The following is a 23,114-nucleotide window of genomic DNA, read 5'->3' as shown; positions in this document are numbered from 1 at the left end:
TGAATGGTGTCGCTGGCTGAATTAAATAGCAATGGGCGGTGGAAATACATGCCTCCCACAACCCGGAAGTAGCTTGGTTGCCACAGTGACCATAGTGCCTCTCATAGAATAAATGCGCAGCATTATATGGGGCAAATATCTATACGGAGCATCTTATGGGGCCATAATCAACATCTGTGCAGCATTACATGGGGCAAATATCTCTATGGAGCATCTTATGGGGCCATATTCGTTTGTGCAGCACTATATGGGGCAAATATCTTTATGGAGCATCTTATGGGGCCATAATTAACATTTGTGCAGCATTATATTGGGCAAATGTCTCTATGAAGCATCTTATGGGGCCCTTATTAAACTTTATGCAGTACTGTATGGGGCAAATGTGTCTATGGAGCATCTTATGGGGCTATTATTAACCTTTGTGCATCTTTATATGGGGCATATTTTAATATGGAGCATATTTTAATATGGAGCATCTTATGGGGCCCATCATGAACTGTATGGAGCATTATATGGGGCTCCTGATTCAATATGGATATTCAAAAACACAACCTACTGATGTCTCAATTAATTTTACTTTTATTGGTATCTATTTTTATTTTTGAAATTTACCGGTAGCTGCTGCATTTTCCACCCTATGCTTATACTCGAATCATTAAGTTTTCCCAGTTTTTTGTGGCAAAATTAGGAGGGTCGGCTTATACTCGGGTCGGCTTATACTCGAGTATATACGGTATCTTTCCACAAGCTTCTCACAATAGTTGATCGGAATTTGGGTCAATTCCTCGAGACAAAACTGGTGTAACTGATCCAGGTTTGTAGGTCGCCTTGCTCGCACCTGCCTTTTCATTCATACATTTTCAATAGGACTGAGATCAGGGCTTTGTGATGGCCACTCCAAAACATTGACTTTGTTATCCTTAAACCACTTTGTTACCATTTTGGCAGTATGCTTCCGGTCATTGTCCATTTGGAAGACCCATTTCCGCCCAAGCTTTCACGTCCTGTCTGATGTCTTGAGATGTTGCTTCAGTATTACCACATAATCTTCTTTTGTCATGATGCCATCTATTATTTGAAGTGCACCAGTCCCTCCTGCAGCAAAACAACCTCCCAACATGATGCTGCCACCCCCTTGTTTCACAGTTGGGATGGTGTTCTTAGGCTTCCAAGCTTCTCCCCTTTTATCTCCAAACTCAACAATGGTCATTATGCCCAAAAATTCTATTTTAGTTTCATCAGACCACAGGACATGTTTCCAAAAATTAAGGTCTTTGTTCCTGTGTGCATTTGCAAACATTAATCTGGCTTTTTTATGTTTCTTTTGGAGCAATGGCTTTCTCCTGGCAGAGTGGCCTTTCAGCCCATTTTGATACAGTACAGGTTTCACAGTGGATATTGACACAATATTACCAGCTTCACAAGGTCTTTTGCTTTTTTCCTTAGGTTGATATGCACCGAATAAGCTGCAGAGGGAACCCGGCTTCCTGGATCGCTCCAGCTGATCAGCTCCGCAGCTGTATGTGTGGCGGCTGTGTGACAGTCATGACACATGCATGGATAGCCTGTTTGTTGGGTTATCCATGCATGTGTCGTGTCAGTCACACGGCCACGACACATGCAGCTGCGGAGCTGATCAGATGGAGCGACCCAGGAAGCCGGATTCCCTCTGCAGCTTATTCGGTAAGCGCTATAGCTTGCCAAATAAGCCCTGACCCAATCAAATTCACTCATCTCTACACATGACATCATATTGGCAGTCCAGAAATGTTTAAAGGCATAGTAATCTTGGCGCATGTAAATTTTTGACTTTGCAGTAAGTAATAAAATGCCTGAAAACATTCTCTCATTATTCTGGCATTTGGCAAAAAATTATGGTAATCCTAATTGACCTAAAAGGGGAAGAAAGGTTTATTCTGATTCCATGTCAGATATTGAGAAAAACATGCAAATGGGTCTTTTTATATGGTGTATGTAAACTTCTGGCTTCGACTGTATGCATGCATACAAATTACAGCTACACAATCTTGTGAGAGATCTTTGTGAGATCTTGTGTGTATAGGTACCTTCACACTCAGCGACGCTACAGCGATACCGACAACGATGTCAATCGCTGCAGCGTCGCTGTTTGGTCGCTGGAGAGCTGTCACACAGACAGCTCTCCAGCGACCAACGATCCCGAAGTCCCCGGTAACCAGGGTAAACATCGGGTTACTAAGCGCAGGGCCACGCTTAGTAACCCGAAGTTTACTCTGGTTACCAGCGTAAAAGTTAAAAAAAACAAACACTACATACTTACCTTCCGCTGTCTGTCCTCGGCGCTGTGCTTTCCTGCACTGACTGAGCACAGCGGCCGGAAAGCAGAGCGGTGACGTCACCGCTGTGCTTTCCGGCCGGTGCTCACAGCCAGTGCAGAGAAGCACAGAGCCGAGGACAGACAGCGGAAGTTAAGTATGTAGTGTTTGTTTTTTTAACTTTTACGCTGGTAACCAGCGTAAACATCGGGTTACTAAGCGCGGCCCTGCGCTTAGTAACCCGATGTTTACCCTGGTTACCAGTGAAGACATCGCTGAATCGGCGTCACACATGCCGATTCAGCGATGTCTGCAGGGAGTCCAGCGACGAAATAAAGTTCTGGACTTTCTGCAGCGACCAACGACATCCCAGCAGGATCCTGATCGCTGCTGCGTGTCAAACTGAACGATATCGCTAGCCAGGACGCTGCAACGTCACGGATCGCTAGCGATATCGTTCAGTGTGACGGTACCTTATTTTTTGTGAGAGATATCCCTATTGACTCAATATAACAACTCTGTGGATTAGTCTGGGTGCTGTGCATCACAGCTAAGCATCTGCCACAATAATATCCAATACAACCCGAATATGACATATGTCAAGGCTGAGCATCTGGTACAATGACATCCACTGCGGTCTATTTGTGCTGTGTATCACATCTAAGCATATACTACAGTAACATCTATAAAACCAAAAACACCTGGGCTACCTGCATAGCGAACAAGACTTGTTCGCTATGCAGGTGACCCATGTGTTTTTGGTTTTATAATTGTTCTCTTGTTTCTACAAGACTGGGGAGTTCACCACTCCTCTGTGGGTCATTTGCATTGTAGCTGTTCCATCCTGCATGTTCTATGTGGATATTTTCTCTCTGAACCCTGTTCATACAGGTACTATACAGATGATCAGGTTTTTAAATACATCAGATAGGGATTATATACATTAGATCAGGCATGTCAAACTCAGGGTACCCCCAGGGCCACATGAGTAACAAGAGGTTGTTGCGAGGGCCACACACAGCAGCTAATGTCACACACGTATTTTAACAGCAGTCAATGAAAACAAGATATGAAGTAGTAATATGTAACAGCAACATATATTTGCAGTGCGCAACAGCAACTAATATATTTAACAAAAATACAGCAACCCTAACCCTAGTTCTAACGCCAACCTTAGTGGAAAAAAAAAAATTATTTTATTATTGTCCCTATCTATGGGGGTGACAAAGGGGGGGGTCATTTACTATTTTTTTTATTTTGATCACTGTGATATAACCTATCTCAGTGATCAAAATGCACTTTGGAACGAATCGCCCGCCATTTTGCAAGATGGCGGCGCCCACGGAGAAGATGGACGGACCCCGGGAGGATCGGTAAGTATGATGGGGTGAGGGGGGAGCACGGGGGGGGGGGTGGATCGGAGCATGGGGGGTGGATCGGAGCACGGGGGAGCGGACAAGAGCACGGGGGGGGAGTGGAGCACAGGACGGAGGGGAGCAGGGGCAGTGTGCAGGACTGATCGGTGGCTTGGGGGGGCGATCGGTGGGGTGGGGGCACATCAGTGTTTCCAGCCATGGCCGATGATATTGCAGCATCGGCCATGGCTGGATTGTAATATTTCACCAGTTATAATAGGTGAAATATTACAAATCGCTCTGATTGGCTGTTGAAAGTGAAACATCCAATCAGAGCCATCGTAGCCACGGGGGGTGAAGCCACCCCCCCTGGGCTGTACTACCACTCCCCCTGTCGCTGCAGATCGGGTGAAATTGGAGTTAACCCTTTCACCCGATCTGCAGGGACGCGATCTTTCCATGACGCCATATAGGCGTCATGGGTCGGATTGGCACCGACTTTCATGACGCCTACATGGCGTCAAAGGTCAGGAAGGGGTTAATGGTACCGTTACATACAGGAGGGCCACTCACTTACTTGGACTTTGCCTGTGCGGCAGTGGGTCCCTTCTTCCTCGGTCACAGTCACTCTCAGCCTTCCTGACTTAGGACGGTGATCATCAGCCACGCGAGCCGCAGATGTACAAAACTCACGATAAGCACTTCCGGGTTGTCATTCATTGGCCCATATCCCTGCATATGACCTGCTTACGTGATCAGCAGCCGACCAAAGTACACACGTCATGGATTGACACGGAGCTAGTTGGTCGACTGCTGACCACGTAATCAGGTCATATGCAGGGATATCGGCCAATGAATGAAGAGCCGGAAGTGCTGATCGTGAAGTTTTGAGCATCTGTGGCCCGCACAAAAGTCTCAAACTTTGTGTTTAGAGACAAAGTTTGAGACTTTTGTGCGGGCCGCAGATATGCCTGTAAAGGGCCGCATGCGGCCCACGGGACGCGTGTTTGACATGCCTGCATTAGATAGGACTGCTCTTTTATGGGTATACCTTGGCGATTGGTGGAGCAGCTTAACATAATACTTTTTTTGCAAAAAAACTAAATACCCTGTATTTTTTCATTTTTTGACTAGCACTTTGCTTATTTACTGTGACTTTTTTACAACAGAGTATTTTTTGACCTCTCTGTGCGCTTGTGTCTTACAGTAACATCTAGTACAATCTGTGTACGTTATATTTCACAGCTGAGCATCTGTTACAATATCATCTACTGCAGCCAATGCACACTGTATCACAACTGAGCATATACTACAGTAACATCTAGTACAATCTGTGTATGTTATATTTCACAGCTGAGCATCTGTTACAATATCATCTATTGCAGCCAATGCACACTGTATCACAGCTGAGCATCCGCTACAATATCACCCAATGCAGCCCATGTATGCTGTGTATCATAGCTGAGCCTCCGCCACAATAACATCCAATGTAGCCTATTTATGCTGTGCATCACAGCTATACATCTGCTACAGTAATGACCAGCATAATCTGTATGCGATATGTTTGTGTGTGCAAGGCTGGTTGTCAAAAATATTTGAGACCCCACACAGTTTTTTTTTTATTATCTACTATATCCTATGTCCTTCTGTCACAGATATTCATTGGTCGCGGCCTCTGTCTGTCATGGAAATCCAAGTCGTGATTTGCCACGACCAATCAGCGACGGGCACAGTCCGGAAGAAAATGGCCGCTCCTTACTCCCCGCAGTCAGTGCCCGGCGCCCGCATACTCCCCTCCGGTCACCGCTCACACAGGGTTAATGGCAGTGTTGACCGCGGTGCATTGCACCCGGCTAATGCTGCTATTAACCCTGTGTGACCAACTTTTTTTACTAACCATGCTGCCCATGCAGCATGAATAGTAAAAAGATCTAATGTTAAAAATAATAAAAAAAAAAAATAAAAAAGCTATATACTCACCCTCCAGATCGAAGAAAAAAAAAAAAAAAAAAATTATATATATATATATATATATATATATATATATATATATATATATATATATATATATATATATATATGCACACACACATACATACATATACATACACACACACATATATATATATACATACATATACACACACACACACACATATATATATATATACACATATACTAGTCATGAGCGAATATACTCGTTACTCGAGCATGCTCGGGTGTCCTCCGATTATTTTTTAGTGCTCGGAGATTTAGTTTTTCTTGCCGCAGCTGAATGATTTACATCTGTTAGCCAGCATAAGTATATGTGGGGGTTGCCTGTTTGCTAGGGAATCCCCACATGTAATCAAGCTGGCTAACAGATGTACCGTATATACTCGAGTATAAGCCGACCCGAGTATAAGCCGACCCCCCCTAATTTTGCCACAAAAAAATGGAAAAACTTATTGACTCGAGTATAAGCCTAGGGTAGAAAATGCAGCAGCTACTCGTAAATTTCAAAAATAAAAATAGATGCTCCATACCGTTCATTATTGCCCCATAGATGCTCCATATACAACTGTGCTATATAGAATGCTCTATACCGTTCATTATGGCCTCATAGATGCTCCTTATAAAGCTGTGCCATATATATATTGCTCTGCACCGTTGATTATGGCCCCATAGATGCTGCTTATAAAGCTGTGCCCCATATATGGTATATTGCTCTGCACCATTGATTATGGCCCCATAGATGCTCCTTATAAAGCTGTGCCCCATATACGGTATATTGCTCTGCACCATTGATCATGGCCCCATAGATGCTCCTTATAAAGCTGTGCCCCATATACGGTATATTGCTCTGCACCGTTCATTATTTCCCCATAGATGCTCCTTATAAAGCTGTGCCATATATAATGCTCTGCACCGTTCTTTATGGCCCCATAGATGTGCCATATAAAGCTGTGCCATATATAATGCTCTGCACCGTACTTTTTGGCCCCATAGATGCTCCTTATATAATGCTGTGCCATATATAATGCTCTGCACCGTACTTTTTGGCCCCATAGATGCTCCTTATATAATGCTGTGCCATATAGAATGCTGCTGGTGCTGCCATAAAAAAAAAAAAAAAAAAAAAAAAAAATCATACACTCACCTCTCTTGCTCAGGACGCCGGCGCTTTCAATATTTACCTGCTCCTCGGTCGGCTCCGTCTCCAGCACTGACGCTCAGCAGAGGGCGCGCACTGACTACGTCACCGCGCCCTCTAACCTGAGCGTCACTGCCAGGAGACGCTGCAGACGGAGCCGCACCGGAGCGAGGAGCAGGTAAATATAGCGCAGCGCTGCGCTCCCCTTACCTGCTCCGGCGCGGTCCCTGCTTCCCCGGCGCTGCAGCTTCTTCCTGTAATTGAGCGGTCACAGTTACCGATCATTTACAGCAATGAATATGCGGCTCCTCCTCTATGGGAGGTGGAGCCGCCTATTCATTTCTGTAATGAGCGGTGCCATGTGACCGCTCAATACAGGAAGAATCTGCAGTGCCGGGGAAGCCAGGGACTGCAGGAACCGCGCCAGGAGCAGGTAAGTATAACTACACAGCCCCCGCTCCCCCTCACCTGCCGACCCCCGGGTATATGACTCGAGTATAAGCCGAGAGGGGGACTTTCAGCCCAAAAAAGTGGGCTGAAAATCTCGGCTTATACTCGAGTATATACAGTAAATCATTCATCTGCAGCAAGAAAAACTAAATCTCTGAGCACTAAAAAAATCGAGCGTGCTCGAGAAGGAGAAATCTCGAGTAACGAGTATATTCGCTCATCACTAATACTTACTATGAGTACATTGCCGTTTTAGATTTAGAGCCAATGTCAGGAGTAGATCCAGCAGAGGGAGAACTAAAAATCAATATTTAACATTTTCCATAACTTACATGACAATTTAAGACTTGGAATGAAAAGCTATACACAAGAAAAAAAAATTATATATACAGTACAGACCAAGAATTTGGACACCTTCTCATTTAAACTTTTTTCTGTATTTTCATGACTATGAAAATTGTACATTCACACTGAAGGCATCAAAACTATGAATTAACACATGTGGAATTATATATTTAACAAAAAAGTGTGAAACAACTGAAATTATGTCTTACATTCTAGGTTCTTCAAAGTAGCCACCTTTTGCTTTGATGACTGCTTTGCACACTCTTGGCATTCTCTTGATGAGCTTCAAGAGGTAGTCACCAGAAATGGTTTTCACTTCACAGGTGTGCCCTGTCAGGTTTAATAAGTGGGATGTCTTGCCTTATAAATGGGGTTGGACCATCAGTTGTGTTGTGTTGTGCAGTAGTCTGGTGGATACACAGCTGATAGTCCTAATGAATAGACTGCTAGAATTTGTATTATGGCAAGAAAAAAGCAGCCAAGTAAAGAAAAACGAGTGGCCATTACTTTAAGAAATGAAGGTCAGTCAGTCCAAAAAATTGGGAAAACTTTTAAAGTGTCCCCAAGAGCAGTGGCAAAAACCATCAAGCGCTAAAAAGAAACTGGCTCACATGAGGACCGCCTCAGGAAAGGAAGATCAAGAGTCACCTCTGCTTCTGAGGACAAGTTTATCCGAGTCACCAGCCTCAGAAATCGCAGGTTAACAGCAGCTCAGATTAGAGACCAGGTCAATGCCACAGAGTTCTAGCAGCAGACACCTCTCTACAACAACTGTTAAGAGGAGACTTTGTGCAGCAGGCCTTCATGGTAAAATAGCTGCTAGGAAACCACTGCTAAGGACAGGCAACAAGCAGAAGAGACTTGTTTGGGCTAAAGAACACAAGGAATGGACATTAGACCAGTGGAAATCTGTGCTGTGGTCTGATGAGTCCAAATTTGAGATCTTTGGTTCCAACCACCGTGTCTTTGTGCGACGCAAAAAAGGTGAACGGATGGACTCTACATGCCTGATTCCCACCGTGAAGCATGGAGGAGGTGGTGTGATGGTGTGGGGGTGCTTTGCTGGTGACACTGTTGGGGATTTATTCAAAATTGAAGGCATACTGAACCAGCATGGCTACCACAGCATCTTGTAGCGCAGAGGTCCCCAACTCCAGTCCTCAAGGCCCACCAACAGGTCATGTTTTCAGGATTTCCTTTGCATTGCACAGGTGATGCAATTATTACCTGGGCAAGACTAAGGAAATCCTGAAAACATGACCTGTTGGTGGGCCTTGAGGACTGGAGTTGGGGACCTCTGTTGTAGCGGCATGTTGTTCCATCCGGTTTGCGTTTAGTTGGACCATCATTTATTTTTCAACAGGACAATGACCCCAAACACACCTCCAGGCTGTGTAAGGGCTATTTGACCAAGAAGGAGAGTGATGGGTGCTACGCCAGATGACCTGGCCTCCACAGTCACCAGACCTGAACCCAATCAAGATGGTTTGGGGTGAGCTGAACCACAGAGTGAAGGCAAAAGGGCCAACAAGTGCTAAGCCTCTCTGGGAACTCCTCCAAGATTGTTGGAAGACCATTTCCGGTGACTATTATTATTATTATATATTTATATAGCACCATTAATTCCATGGTGCTGTACATGAGAAGGGGTTACATCAAAATACAAATATCACTTACAGTAAACAAAACTAACAATGAGACTAGTACAGAGGGAAGAGGACCCTGCCCTTGCGGGCTTACATTCTACAGGATTATGGGGAAGGAGACAGTAGGTCAAGGGTTGCAGTAGCTCCAATGGTGTTGAGGTGGCCATGTGGTCTTTACAGGCTGTAAGCTTCCTTGAAGAGGTGGGTTTTCAGCTTTCTTTTGAAGGATCCAAAAGTAGTGGATAACCGGATGTGTTGGGGCACTGAATTCCAGAGGATGGGTGATATTCGGGAGAAGTCTTGGAGGCGATCGAGTGAGGAGCGAATAAGCCTTGAGGAAAGGAGGAGGTCTTGGGAGGACCAGAGATTACGTGAGGGAAGATACTGAGAGATTAGTGTGGAAATATACGGAGGAGAAAGGTTATGGATGGCTTTGTAGGTCAGTGTTAGTAATTTAAACTGGATATGCTGGGAAATTGGGAGCCAGTGAAGGGATTTGCAAAGAGGTGAAGCAGGAGTGTAGCGAGGAGAGAGATTAATTTGTCGGGCAGCAGAGTTAAGGATGGACTGGAGGGGTGCGAGAGTGTTAGAAAGTAGGCCACAGAGGAGTATGTTGCAGTAGTCGAGGCGGGAGATGATTAGGGCATGCACGAGCATTTTGGTAGAGTGTGGGTTGAGGAAAGGGCGGATTCTGGAAATATTTTTGAGCTGGAGGCGACAGGAGGTGGCGAGAGCTTGGATGTGTGGTTTGAAGGACAGGGCAGAGTCAAGGATTACTCCGAAGCAGCGGATTTTGGGGACAGGGGAAAGTGTGATTTCATTTATTTTGATAGATATATCAGGTAGGGAAGATATGCGTGATGGAGGAAAGAGGAGTTCAGATTTGTCCACATTGAGCTTGAGGAAGCGAGAGGAGAAGAAGGAGGAGGATATGGCCGATAGACACTCTGGGATTCTGGAGAGCAGAGAGGTGACATCTGGGCCAGAGAGGTAGATCTGAGTGTCATCGGCATAGAGATGGTACTGGAAGCCATAGGACCTTATGAGTTGTCCCAGGCCGAGTGTATAGATTGAGAAGAGCAAGGGTCCTAGGACAGAGCCTTGGGGGACTCCAACAGAGAGGGGACGAGATGAAGAGGTAGTATGGGAGTAGGAAACGCTAAATGTGCAGTTGGCAAGGTATGAGGAGATCCAAGATAGGGCAACGTCTTTGACCCCAAAGGAAGAGAGGATCTGTAGTAGGAGGCAGTGGTCAACTGTGTCGAAGGCAGAGGACAGGTCTAGGAGGAGGAGTATAGAGAATTGTCTGTTAGCTTCGGCTGTAAGTAAGTCGTTAGTAATTTTGGTCAAGGCAGTTTAGTGGAATGGTGGGGACGGAAGCCAGATTGTAGGTTGTCGAAGAGAGAGTTAGATGCAAAGTGAGAGGAAAGTTCAGCATGGACAGCTGCTCAAGGAGTTTGGAAGCAAATGGGAGCAAAGATATGGGGCGATGGCTGGACATAGCGCTTGGGTCAAGGGATGGCTTTTTGAGGATAGGTGTGATTGTGGCATGTTTGAAGGCAGAAGGGAAGGTACCAGAAGTTAGTTAAAGGTTGAAGAGATGGGTTAGGGATGGGATTAGTGTGGTGATGAGGTTGGGGAGGAGGTGGGATGGGATGGGGTCAAGTGCACAAGTGGTGAGGTGTGTTTTGGAGAGAAGATGAGCAAGCTCCCCTTCAGAGATTTTGGAGAGTGAAGTTATGGGGTTTGGGCATTGGTCTGGCATACAAAGGGGTTGCCTTGGTTGGACAACAAAGACTTGCCTTGTTTGGTCTATCTTACACTGGGGAACACAATTTTTTAAGAGTTAGGTCAGACAACTGTTCTTACTTAATTTTTGGATGCTGAATCCAGAAATGATCTCAGTTTTTCTCTATCACGTCAAGTTTTTGAACTATAGGATTTTTGTCTTCTCAAAACTATGTAAACTACTGTACCTAAAAAGTGTTTTTTTTTTTTTTTTTTTTTTTAAATAGTACAAATATGAACAAAAAATGAAATATAAAAGAAATAGGCATGACAAAGTTGTGACTACTCTTACAAGTTGCCACGTAGCTCTATATGAGTCGAATTGTAATCAGATAACAAGTCTTATTACATATATTAGTGCAATTGTGCTTCTCTGGCAGGTAAGTTGTATAGGAAAAACTTGACGTGCTAGAAAAAAACGGACTACATTTTTGGAATCAGCATGCCAATTTTAGTATAAATCAGCTCAAAAACCTAACTCAACAGAATTTTTTTTTCAAATTGTTCCCCTGTGTTATTTTTGAAGTGCGTGGCAAAGTCCTCGGCAACGATTAGGGAACTCGGAGGGGGCAGTGGTGGGCGGAGGAGGGAGTTAAAAGTGTTGAATAACTGTTTGGGGTTGTGGGATAAGGAAGATACGAGGGTTGTGAAGTAGGTCTGTTTAGCAGAGGTGAGAGCTGATTTGAATGCCAGTGTTGCTTGTTTGAGTGCAGTGAAATCATCTTGTGAATGCGTTTTCTTCCAACGCCGTTCTACAATTCTGGATACTTGCCGAAGCTTTTTAGTGATGTTATTGTGCCAGGGTTGTCTATTGGTTTGTCGCACTCTGCTATGCATGACAGGGGCGACCGTGTCAATAGCTGATGCAAGAGTGGTATTGTAGAAAGCAGTGGCAGTGTCTGTGTCGTGGAGTGAGGATATAGAGGACAGTGGTAGGATACAGAGAGAGTGTGTTGGTATCCAACAAATGTGTTAGACCGCACCCAATACTGACACCGTCTCCATGGACATCAGGGCGCTCGTCCACACCAGGGGGTCCATCCCAGCAAAAGAGTCCACAATCGAAGTATGATGTCAGGGCACTCCCATTGGTTGTGGGTTAACCATGTGGTGTGTCTAATGGTATAAAATGGTGGTTGAATTGGGATTGTACTGTGCTTGAAAAAGGTCCACGGACCGAAACATCGCCGCAGGAGGCAGAATAAAGAAAGTTACTGTCTGTCACTTCCTGGTGTGGCGCTGTCCTTTTTATACTTCGATTAGAGAGTGTGTTGGTGTCTAGGTGTGCGAGGTTCCTGCGTGGGTGCGCATGGTGCTGGACATGGGTGACAGGTGAGGAGGACAGTGATGAGAAAGTGAGTAGATGGTGGTCAGATAGAGGGAGAGGGGAGGTTGTGAAGTTGTGGAGTTAGATAAGGAGCATAAACGGGTGAAGACCAGGTCTAGTGTGTGTCCGTCTGTGTGGGTGGCTGAGGAGGACCACTGATTAAGTCCAAAGGATGAAGTAAGGGACAGGAGTTTGGAGGCTGCTGACTGGTGGGTGTCAATGGGGATGTTGAAGTCACCCATGATGATGGTGGGAATGTCAGCAGAGAGAAAGTGAAGGAGCCAGGTGGAGAATTGGTCAATAAAGGCAGTGGTCGGGCCCGGAGTTCGGTATATGATGGCCATTTGGAGGTTGTAGGGGGAGTAGATGCGGACAGAGTGGACTATCTCTTGAAGCTCATCAAGAGAATGCCAAGAGTGTGCAAAGCAGTCATCAAAGCAAAAGGTGGCTACTTTGAAGAACCTAGAATACGAGGGGCGATCCAAAAGTAATGATAATCGGTTATTTCTATTGCACACAGAAATTAAAATAAAATGTTTTCTTCTCTCTTAGGTACCCACTAGTCCAGGAAAAAAAAAAATCACTTAAATAGACCACGATTCCCGGGAGCTACATTCATTTGAATATGAACTGCCGAGGAGTGAACATCAAAATGGAAAAAAATGAGCTCAGAGCTGTCATCAAATACCTCTGCTTGAAAAAAAAAATGACTACCAAAGACATACACAGCGACTTGGTGGAAACATTGGGGGACTCTTCTCCTCCATATTCCACAGTTGCATGCTGGGCCAAGGAATTTAAGCTGGGAAGAACATCGACGGAAGATGAACATCGTCAAGGACGCCCATCCACGTCCCTCAATGAAGAAAACGTGAAAAAAGTTGAAGAAGTTGTATTGGCAGATCGAAGAGTGACTATCAGGCATGTAGCTGAGGTCCCAGGGATCTCATATGGCAGTATTCAAAGAATCCTTGCAAAAGAATTGCATATGAGAAAGGTCTCCGCGCGTTGGGTGCCAAAAATGGTAACCGACGAGCAAAAGAAGAAACGAGTTGACATTTCAATAGCAGATCTCGAAAAGTTCCAAGCAGACAAGGAAAATTTTTTGTCACGTTTTTTGACCATGGACAAGACCTGGATCCACCACTTTGATCCCGAAACTAAACAACAATCGATGACGTGGAAACGAGCCGACGAACCGACGCCGAAGAAATTCAAAGTGTCAAGCTCAGCAGGGAAGGTTATGGCGTCCGTTTTTTGGGATGATGAAGGAATTATTATGGTGGACTATTTGGAGAAGGGAGCCATTATTACGGGCTCCTACTACGCAGAACAAATAAGAAGATTGTGGGAGGCTATCAAGGAGAAAAGGCGCGGCAAACTGCGGGCTGGAGTGCTGTTTCACCAAGATAACGCGCCGGCTCACAAAGCTGCAGTTGCCATGGCTGCCATTCAAGAAGCGGGCTTTGAACTGGTGGAACACCCCCCCCTATTGGCCAGATCTAGCCCCAGTGACTTCTTTCTCTTTCCTCGACTCAAGGAACACCTCCAAGGCAAGAAATTTGATGACAATAGCGACGTGATAACCGCTGTTGGGGATTTTTTTGAGGGTCAAGATCAAGAATTTTTTTCTAAGGGAATTCTAAGTTTGGAAAAGAGATGGACTAAATGTATAGACTTGATAGGAGACTATGTAAAAAAATAAAAAAAATTTTTGACTATATTCATTGTGTTTAGTATTGATTATCATTACTTTTGGATCGCCCCTCGTATAAGACATAATTTCAGTTCTTTCACACGTTTTTGTTAAGTATATACAGTTAGGGCCAGAAATATTTGGACAGTGACATAATTTTCGCGAGTTGGGCTCTGCATGCCACCACATTGGATTTGAAATGAAACCTCTACAACAGAATTCAAGTGCAGATTGTAACGTTTAATTTGAAGGGTTGAACAAAAATATCTGATAGAAAATGTAGGAATTGTACACATTTCTTTACAAACACTCCACATTTTAGGAGGTCAAAAGTAATTGGACAAATAAACATAACCCAAACAAAATATTTTTATTTTCAATATTTTGTTGCAAATCTTTTGGAGGCAATCACTGCCTTAAGTCTGGAACCCATGGACATCACCAAACGCTGGGTTTCCTCCTTCTTAATGCTTTGCCAGGCCTTTACAGCCGCAGCCTTCAGGTCTTGCTTGTTTGTGGGTCTTTCCGTCTTAAGTCTGGATTTGAGCAAGTGAAATGCATGCTCAATTGGGTTTAGATCTGGAGATTGACTTGGCCATTGCAGAATGTTCCACTTTTTGGCACTCATGAACTCCTGGGTAGCTTTGGCTGTATGCTTGGGGTCATTGTCCATCTGTACTATAAAGCGCCGTCCAATCAACTTTGCAGCATTTGGCTGAATCTGGGCTGAAAGTATATCCCGGTACACTTCAGAATTCATCCGGCTACTCTTGTCTGCTCTTATGTCATCAATAAACACAAGTGACCCAGTGCCATTGAAAGCCATGCATGCCCATGCCATCACGTTGCCTCCACCATGTTTTACAGAGGATGTGGTGTGCCTTGGATCATGTGCGGTTCGCCTTTCTTCTCCAAACTTTTTTCTTCCCATCATTCTGGTACAGGTTGATCTTTGTCTCATCTGTCCATAGAATACTTTTCCAGAACTGAGCTGGCTTCTTGAGGTGTTTTTCTGCAAATTTAACTCTGGCCTGTCTATTTTTGGTATTGATGAATGGTTTGCATCTAGATGTGAACCCTTTGTATTTACTGTCATGGAGTCTTCTCTTTACTGTTGACTTAGAGACAGATACACCTACTTCACTGAGAGTGTTCTGGACTTCAGTTGATGTTGTGAACGGGTTCTTCTTCACCAAATTAAGTATGCGGCGATCATCCACCACTGTTGTCATCTGTGGACGCCCAGGCCTTTTTGAGTTCCCAAGCTCACCAGTCAATTCCTTTTTTCTCAGAATGTACCCAACTGTTGATTTTGCTACTCCAAGCATGTCTGCTATCTCTCTGATGGATTTTTTCTTTTTTTTCAGCCTCAGGATGTTCTGCTTCACCTCAATTGAGAGTTCCTTTGACCGCATGTTGTCTGCTCACAGCAACAGCTTCCAAATGCAAAACCACACACCTGGAATCCACCCCTGACCTTTTAACTTCATTGATTACAGGTTAACGAGGGAGACGCCTTCAGAGTTAATTGCAGCCCTTAGAGTCCATTGTCCAATTACTTTTGGTCCCTTGAAAAAGAGGACGCTATGCATTACAGAGCTATGATTCCTAAACCCCTTCTCCGATTTGGATGTGGAAACTATCATATTGCAGCTGGGAGTGTGCACTTTCAGCCCATATTATATATATAATTGTATTTCTGAACATGTTTTTGTAAACAGCTAAAATAACAAAACTTGTGTCACTGTCCAAATATTTCTGGCCCTAACTGTAATTCCAAATGTGTTAATTCATAGTTTTGATGCCTTCAGTGTGAAGGTACAATTTTCATAGTCATGAAAATACAGAAAAATCTTTAAATGAGACGGTGTGTTCAAACTTTTGGACTGTATTGTGTGTATATATATATATATATCAGTGAAAAGACAAAATTAGATATTAATAAACATATGTGTACAATTTATAGTACATTATTAAAGATTCCAAAGTAGTTTCCAAGCTGTACCGGTGGGATATCATGTGGGATAACTACTTACAATTTCTAGAGTCCTTGTATTAACCAAGGCGATGGGGAATTCGATGATCTCATGGATGTAATCGGGTGGATTACCATCCTCACAGGTGGCCTCAAAGTCAATAACACAGATGTAGTCATAGTAGGGAGCAGTGCCACTGGGCTCCTTCAGCTTCTGCTTCTTGTAGTAATTCTTGAGACGCTTCTTCAGAACATCCTTCACTCCTCTTTGTTAAGGGTGAAAGGGAACAAAATCATAAAAAGTCAGCACTTGCCCGTGCCAAATTTGGGATCAAAAAGTTACATTTGGTTAAAATGGACTCTCCATTTTGATTCCATTAAAGGGGTTGTCCACTTTCAGAATGATGGACCCAAATGCTCTAAAACACGCCAAATATTCCGCTGCTTGAGCCTGGGTGTTTTGGCTGCAGCAGTGACATCAATTCGGCAGCTACAGCCAATCACTGAGCTCAGCCAAGGTAAATATCACAAGCTGATGAGCGCAGCGATTAGCTATAGCTGTGATGAGTGCTGGAAACTTGACGTCACCGCTGCAGACAAATCATTAGTAATAGAACAGCAGCGGGAAGCGGGTCTTGGACATAGGGAACGCAAATATCTGCTATATAATTTTTCATAAGCATAACGCCCAAGCCCATATTCCCCAAAAGGAATGGGCAACACTTCACATAACACTAAAACATACTGAAAACACAGATAAGAAAACTGTTCAAAGAAGTGTCTCGGAGGTATATTAAAACAACTTATTTTATTTACAAATAGTTAAAACACAAACAAAAACATGAACAAACAATAAGGTGCCTCAATACAACCAACAAGTGTAAATGCGGTCAGCATGAGCAGGACACTTTTCGTTTTAGAGCAGGAATAGGGTTAAGCATAAAGTTGTCAGGTCATACATATAATTCACTACAATCCTCCCAAAGCCATTAAAACATTTAAGAGAGGCAAGTATAGGGTATTTGATGCATACAATTGTATATTGCAGTACTCTAAGACTACGTTCACATTTGCGTTGTGCGGGGCTGCGTCGGCGACGCAACGCACAACGCAAACAAGAACGCATGCAAAATGCATAGTTTTGCGACGCATGCGCCCTTTTTTTGCCGGATTTTGGACGCAAAAAAATGCATCTTGCTGCGTCCTCTGCGCCCTAACGCTTGCGGCACAAAAGACGCATGCATCGCAAAACGCATGCAAACGCACGTCCATGCGCCCCCATGTTAAATATAGGGGCGTATGGCGCATGCGTCGCCGCGGCTGCGCCCGACGCAGCCCGGCAGAACGCTAATGTGAACGTAGCCTAAGGCAGGGGTGTCAAACTGCATTCCTCGAGGGCCTCAAACCATGCGTGTTTTCAAGATTTCCTTAGCATTGCACAAGGTGCTGGAATCATGATGTGTGTAGGTGATTAAATTATCACCTGTGCAATGCAAGGAAATCCTGAAAACATGACCTGTTTGCAGCCCTCGAGGAATGCAGTTTGACACCCCTGCTCTAAGATACTTAGCCTGAAGCCGATGCTATAGAACCCCCTATATTGCTTAATACTGAAATTACGGCAACATGATAACAATCAGAACCTAGCTAATAATGCACCCTGTGCCCTACACATTACCTGCTCCGTGTCTCTCCCAAAGTGCTCAGCCAAATGGTACGCTGTACCTACCAGCCCCGACGCGCGTTTCGCGTTCTGCTTCTTCCTGGGGGGTGTTTAAGCGATGAGTCTCAAAGGTCTTATATTGTCACCTCAGGTTTGTGGAGGCGGGATTAAATTACATGCGTCATAATTATCACGCCCACTTACTCCGTAACATGCTAATAACCATATAGTCTAAAAGGCCACCATAGCTTGTCTGTCATAGGGAGGAAACCCTATACTTGCCTCTCGTAAGTGTTTTAATGGCTTTGAGAGGATTGTAGTGAATTATATGTATGACCTGACAACTTTATGCTTAACTCTATGCATGCTCTAAAACGAAAAGTGTCCTGCTCATGCTGACTGCATTTACAATTGTTGGTTGTATTGAGGCACCGTATTGTTTGTTCATGTTTGTATTTTAACTATTGTAAATAAAATAAGTTGTTTTAATATACCTCTGAGACACTTCTTTGAACACCGTTTACTTATCTGTGTTTTCAGTATGTTTTATATAATTTTTTATTCCTGAAAGTGGAAAAAATCTTTTAACCCCTGAACAACCACTGATACGCCTTTTAATGGCGGCAGTTAAGGGGCCTTATTCCTTAGCGCCACTTTTTAACGGCGCTGAGAAATAAGGTTATAGTGCTCCCTGGCGTCGGAAAATCTCCAGGGTAGCCAAGACCCCGGTAAACATGATTCGGGTCGGTTTTTACCAACGCCAGTCTCATGATCACCATTGTTCACGGAATAACGGCGATCACAAAAAAAAAAAAGTCTGATTTTCCATTCATTTCTCTCTCCTGACATCTAGCATACCAAAGGAGAGAGAAATGGGGTCCCCTGAGGCCCCCCCCCCCACCCAGTACCTCCGGTATCCCCGGACCCTCCACCACCATCCTCCAGCATCTTCTTCCCGGAATAAAATGGTGGGCGCATGCTCATTGCACCCGCTGAGATCTGCCGGTCAGAACCAGACAACAATAAATTTTTCCTATTGGTTCATTTTGATCACTGTGATAGACCCTTTCACACTGATCAAAATAAAAATAACTTAAATCAAACTCCCCTTTATCACCCCCTTAGTTAGGTAAAAATAATTTTAAAAAATTTCTATTGTGGTGTTGGTGTTATGGTTGTGGTTATGGTTGAGATTAGGGTTAGGAGTGTGTTGGGGTTAGGGCTGTGGTTAAGGCTGGAGTTAGAATTGGGGGTTTCATCAGGGGGTCTCCAAAGGCGACATGGCGCCAGCCATTGATTCCAGCCAATTTTGCATTCAAAAAGTCAAACAGTGCTCGCTCCCTCCCTCCCTTCTGAGCCCTGCCATGTGCCCAAACAGTGGCTTTCCCCCACACATTGCTTTAGTTCTCGTGAAGCACCTGAAGGGTTAATAATCTTCTTGAATGTGGTTTTGAGCACATTGAGGGGTGCAGTTTTTAGAATGGTGTCACTTTTGGGTATTCTCTGTTATATTGACCCCCACAAAATCACTTCAAATGTGAATGTGGTCCCTAAAAAAATTGGTTTTGAAAATGTTGTTGTAAAAATGAGAAATTGCTGGTCAACTTTTAACCCTTATAACATCTTTAAAAAAAATTTTGTTTCCAAAATTGTGCTGATGTAAAGATGACATGTGGGAAATGTTATTTATTAACAATTTTGTGTGACATATCTCTGTGATTTAAGGGCACAAAAATAAAAAGTTTGAAAATTGCAAAATTTTCTAAATTTGCCAAATTTCCATTTTTTTCATAAATAAACGCAAGTTATATCAAATAAATTTTACCACTAACATGAAGTGCAATATGTCACGGAAAAATCTCAGAATTAGTGGAATCTGTTGAACCGTTCCAGAGCCATAAACTCAAAGTGACAGTGGTCAAATTGTAAAAATTGGCTTGGCCAAGTACAAAATTGGCTCGGGCACTAAGGGGTTAAGTACGCAGCCATAACTATGGGAGACGGAGGTCTGTATTATGCAGATAGCAAGTCTGTTATATGAACACACAGTAGCTGAATTGCCTACAAGTGGCAGCGATAAGGCAGGGCACAGAAGTTTATGCACTGCAAGAAAACGTCATAGGTCACAACTGATGAACACCAGACACTACGGATGACAGTCCTTCCTCCGGTCTCCTTTACCTGGTGTCCAGCTTTAGTTCTGTGAGTTTAGTTTTCAGCTCTTTTTTACTCATCCTATTGACGCATCCGTTGGAGTAGGCAATCTCTTTGTAGACTGGATCACTGAAGTCACTGACACTGGTCTTGGTAGAACAAGTCTCTCCGTCTGGACTCTCCGGAACCTAGAAGTTACCATTTCATAAGTGGTGGCAGTGTTAGATAGTGTACAAATATCCCCCCCAAAGCGCGCCCCATCTGTGCGGCTCCCCATCCATGCGGCTCCCAAACGCGCCCCATCCGTGCGGCTCCCCATCCGCACGGATCCCCAGCGCACCCCATCCACGCGGCTCCCCAGCGCGCCCCCTCCGTGCAGCTCCCCAGCGCGCCCTGGCATTGCCCCCTCCCTGCGGCTCCTCAACGTGCCCCCAAAGCGCACCCCATCCGTGCGGCCCCACAGCACGCCTCATCAGCGCACCCCATCTGTGCAGCTCCCCATCCGTGCGGCTCCCCAGCGTGACCCATCTGTGCAGGTCCCCAGCGTGACCCATCCGCACCGCTCTCCAGCGCGACCCATCCACGCGCTCCCCATCCGTGTGGCTCCTCAGCGTTGCCCCCTCCATGTGATACCCCAGCATTACCTACCATTGCCTCCACCATGTACTACCCTCGCATTCCCTCTCAGTGGGGTACCCCGGGATTGTCAGCCATTATTACCCTTCCTGAGATCTCCGCGGTCTTCATCCTCCTGCACAGCTCGTCCTCCTTACATGCCCAGTTATGAAGAGGCCTGTTCTCCTTCTGGTCCTCCATGATGTCCGTCCGTCTGACACGCAGGGAGCTGTGTCATGTACGGCTTCCTAGCAGAACCGCGGTCCGTCTCAGTAGTCTCCTATACCGCGGGCCACAGCTGACTTGTCTATCCCGCGTCCAGCACAGCTCTGACGTATTTCCGGGACATAGGGCACCTGACGTCCGCTGTCTTCAGCGGCTGGAGTCGCCATTTTTGTTTTGGGAAAAGGAATGATGTAAGGAATTACCCGGCCGCATGGGGGCGCCAGCAGAGCACGCAGCTGACACTGAGGGCCGGCACTCCGCGCTTGTGTCCAGCAGCGGCCGAGGGCTGGAAGTGACGCCCTGACTATTAACACCTTCCTGACCGGCCGCCTTTCATTTTTTTCCTCTTTTTTTTTATTCCCACGCGAGGGCCTTGTTCTGTGTGGGAGCCGTGGAAGTGTTGACACCATTCTTTTTATGACACAATGTAATTGAAAACTGAAAGAAAAAAATCCAACTGAGGTGAAATAGGACAAAAAATGCAGAACTTTAAAAAAGAAATGTTTGGCAATTCTCCGAGCCTCGGTAACGTTAGTGTTCCAGAGACGGCTCCGTGTGAGCTCGCGCGTTGCACGCTGTGGAGTAATCGGTAGTGGTACCATTTGGGGGCACATATGGCGTTTAGAGCCATTTTTATATTTTTGCACTTTCCGAGGGGGGTGTAAGGGCAGAATCAGAAAATGGCAAATCTGACATTTTTTATTTTTGAGATTTTGCCTGGCTATGGGGATGGCGCAGGAGGCATCATCTACGCCAGCCAGAGGAGGGTAGAGGCCTATCGGACAGCGGAGAGTTTCACAAGGTGTTTGGGGGAGTCAGGGGGCCATGTACCCCTTTAAGGAGTGCAGCACAGGAGCTGATTAAGGTGAAATTCTTAGTTCAGACATGAAAAAACTGGTGACAAGTTCCCTTTAACCCCTTCACCACCTTGGGATTTTCCCTTTTTGCATTTCCTTTTTTTCGCTGCCCTTCTTCCCAGAGCCATAACTTTTTTATTTTTCTGTCAATATGTGAGGGCTTGTTCTTTGTGGGACGAGTTGTACTTTTCAACACGACCATATAATGTACTGGAAAACGGGGAAAAAAATCAAAGCGCAGTGAAACTGCAAAAAAAAGTGCAATTACACAGTTGTTTTTTTGGGGGGGGAGGGAGGGTTAACCCCTTTACACCCAAAGGTGGTTTGCACATTAAAGGGAGTCTGTCACCCCGAAATTCGGCTATAAGCTAAGGCCACCGGCATCAGGGGCTTATCTACAGCATTCTGTAATGCTGTGGATAAGCCCCGATGTAACCTGAAAGATAAGAAAAACAGGTTATATTATACTCACCCAGAGGCGGTCCTGTCCGATGGGCGTCACGGTCAGGGTCTGGCATCTCCTATCTTCATACGATGACGTCTTCTTCCTTGCTTCTTGTCGCGGCTCCTATGCAGCCGTACTTTATCTGCCCTGTTGAAGGCAAAGCAAAGTACTGCAGTGCACAGGCGCCGGGCCTCTGACCTGTAACCTGTTTTTCTTATCTTTCTGGTTACATCGGGGGCTTATCTAAAGCATTACAGAATGCTGTAGATAAGCCCCTGATGCCAGTGGGCTTAGTTTATAGCCGAATTTTGGGGTGATAGATTCCCTTTAATTAAGGGCCAATTTTTACAGTTCTGACCACTGTCCCTTTATGAGGTTATAACTCTGGAACGCTTCAACGGATCCTGGTGATTCTGACATTGTTTTCTCGTGACATATTGTACTTCATAAAAGTGGTAAAATTTCTTAGATATTACTTGCGTTTATTTGTGAAAAAAAAACGGAAATTTGGTGAAAATTCTGAAAATTTCTCATTTTTCCAACTTTGAATTTTCATGCCCTTAAATCACAGAGATATGTCACACAAAATACTTAATAAGTAACATTTCCCACATGTCTATTTTACATCAGCACAATTTTGGAACCAAGATTTTATTTTGTTAGGGAGTTATAAGGGTTAAAAGTTGACCAGCGATTTCTCATTTTTACAACACCATTTTTTTAGGGACTACATCACATTTGAAGTCACTTTGTGGGGTCTATGTGATAGAAAATACCAAAAAGTGACACCATTCTAAAAACTACACCCCTCAAGATGCTCAAAACCCATTTCACAAGTTTATTAACCCTTCAGGTGCTTCACAGGAATTTTTGGAATGTTTAACCCCTCATGACCTTGGAAATTTTTGTTTTTCCGTGTTCGTTTTTCACTCCCCTCCTTCCCAGAGCCATAACTTTTTTATTTTTCCGTCAATTTGGCCATGTGAAGGCTTATTTTTTGCGGGACGAGTTGTACTTTTGAACGACATCATTGGTTTTAGCATGTCGTGTACTAGAAAACGGGAAAAAAATTCCAAGTGCGGTGAAATTGCAAAAAAAGTGCAATCCCACACTTGTTTTTTGTTTGGCTTTTTTGCTAGCTTCACT

The 23,114-nt window shown here is 44.5% G+C and overlaps 1 protein-coding gene across 1 annotated transcript in view; it reads right to left on the bottom strand.

The window, feature by feature from the left end:
* ERI1 (exoribonuclease 1) overlaps positions 1 to 20,768 on the bottom strand; it is a 40,476-nt gene extending 19,708 nt beyond the window's left edge. Inside the window, exons 1-3 of the mRNA XM_069742076.1 lie at positions 20,547 to 20,768; positions 19,854 to 20,014; positions 16,071 to 16,275 (exon numbers count right to left, since the gene is read on the bottom strand). Coding sequence (XP_069598177.1) covers positions 16,071 to 16,275; positions 19,854 to 20,014; positions 20,547 to 20,642 — 462 coding nt within the window. The 5' untranslated portion in view covers positions 20,643 to 20,768. The remainder of the gene's footprint in view (positions 1 to 16,070; positions 16,276 to 19,853; positions 20,015 to 20,546) is intronic.
* Positions 20,769 to 23,114: the final 2,346 nt, after the last annotated feature.

The sequence above is a fragment of the Ranitomeya imitator genome, chromosome 1, assembly GCF_032444005.1.
Source record: "Ranitomeya imitator isolate aRanImi1 chromosome 1, aRanImi1.pri, whole genome shotgun sequence".
In the NCBI taxonomy this organism is placed as follows: Eukaryota; Metazoa; Chordata; class Amphibia; order Anura; family Dendrobatidae; genus Ranitomeya; species Ranitomeya imitator.
The sequence above is the reverse complement of the archived record's forward strand: the minus strand, read 5'-3'. Positions and strand labels throughout refer to the sequence as shown.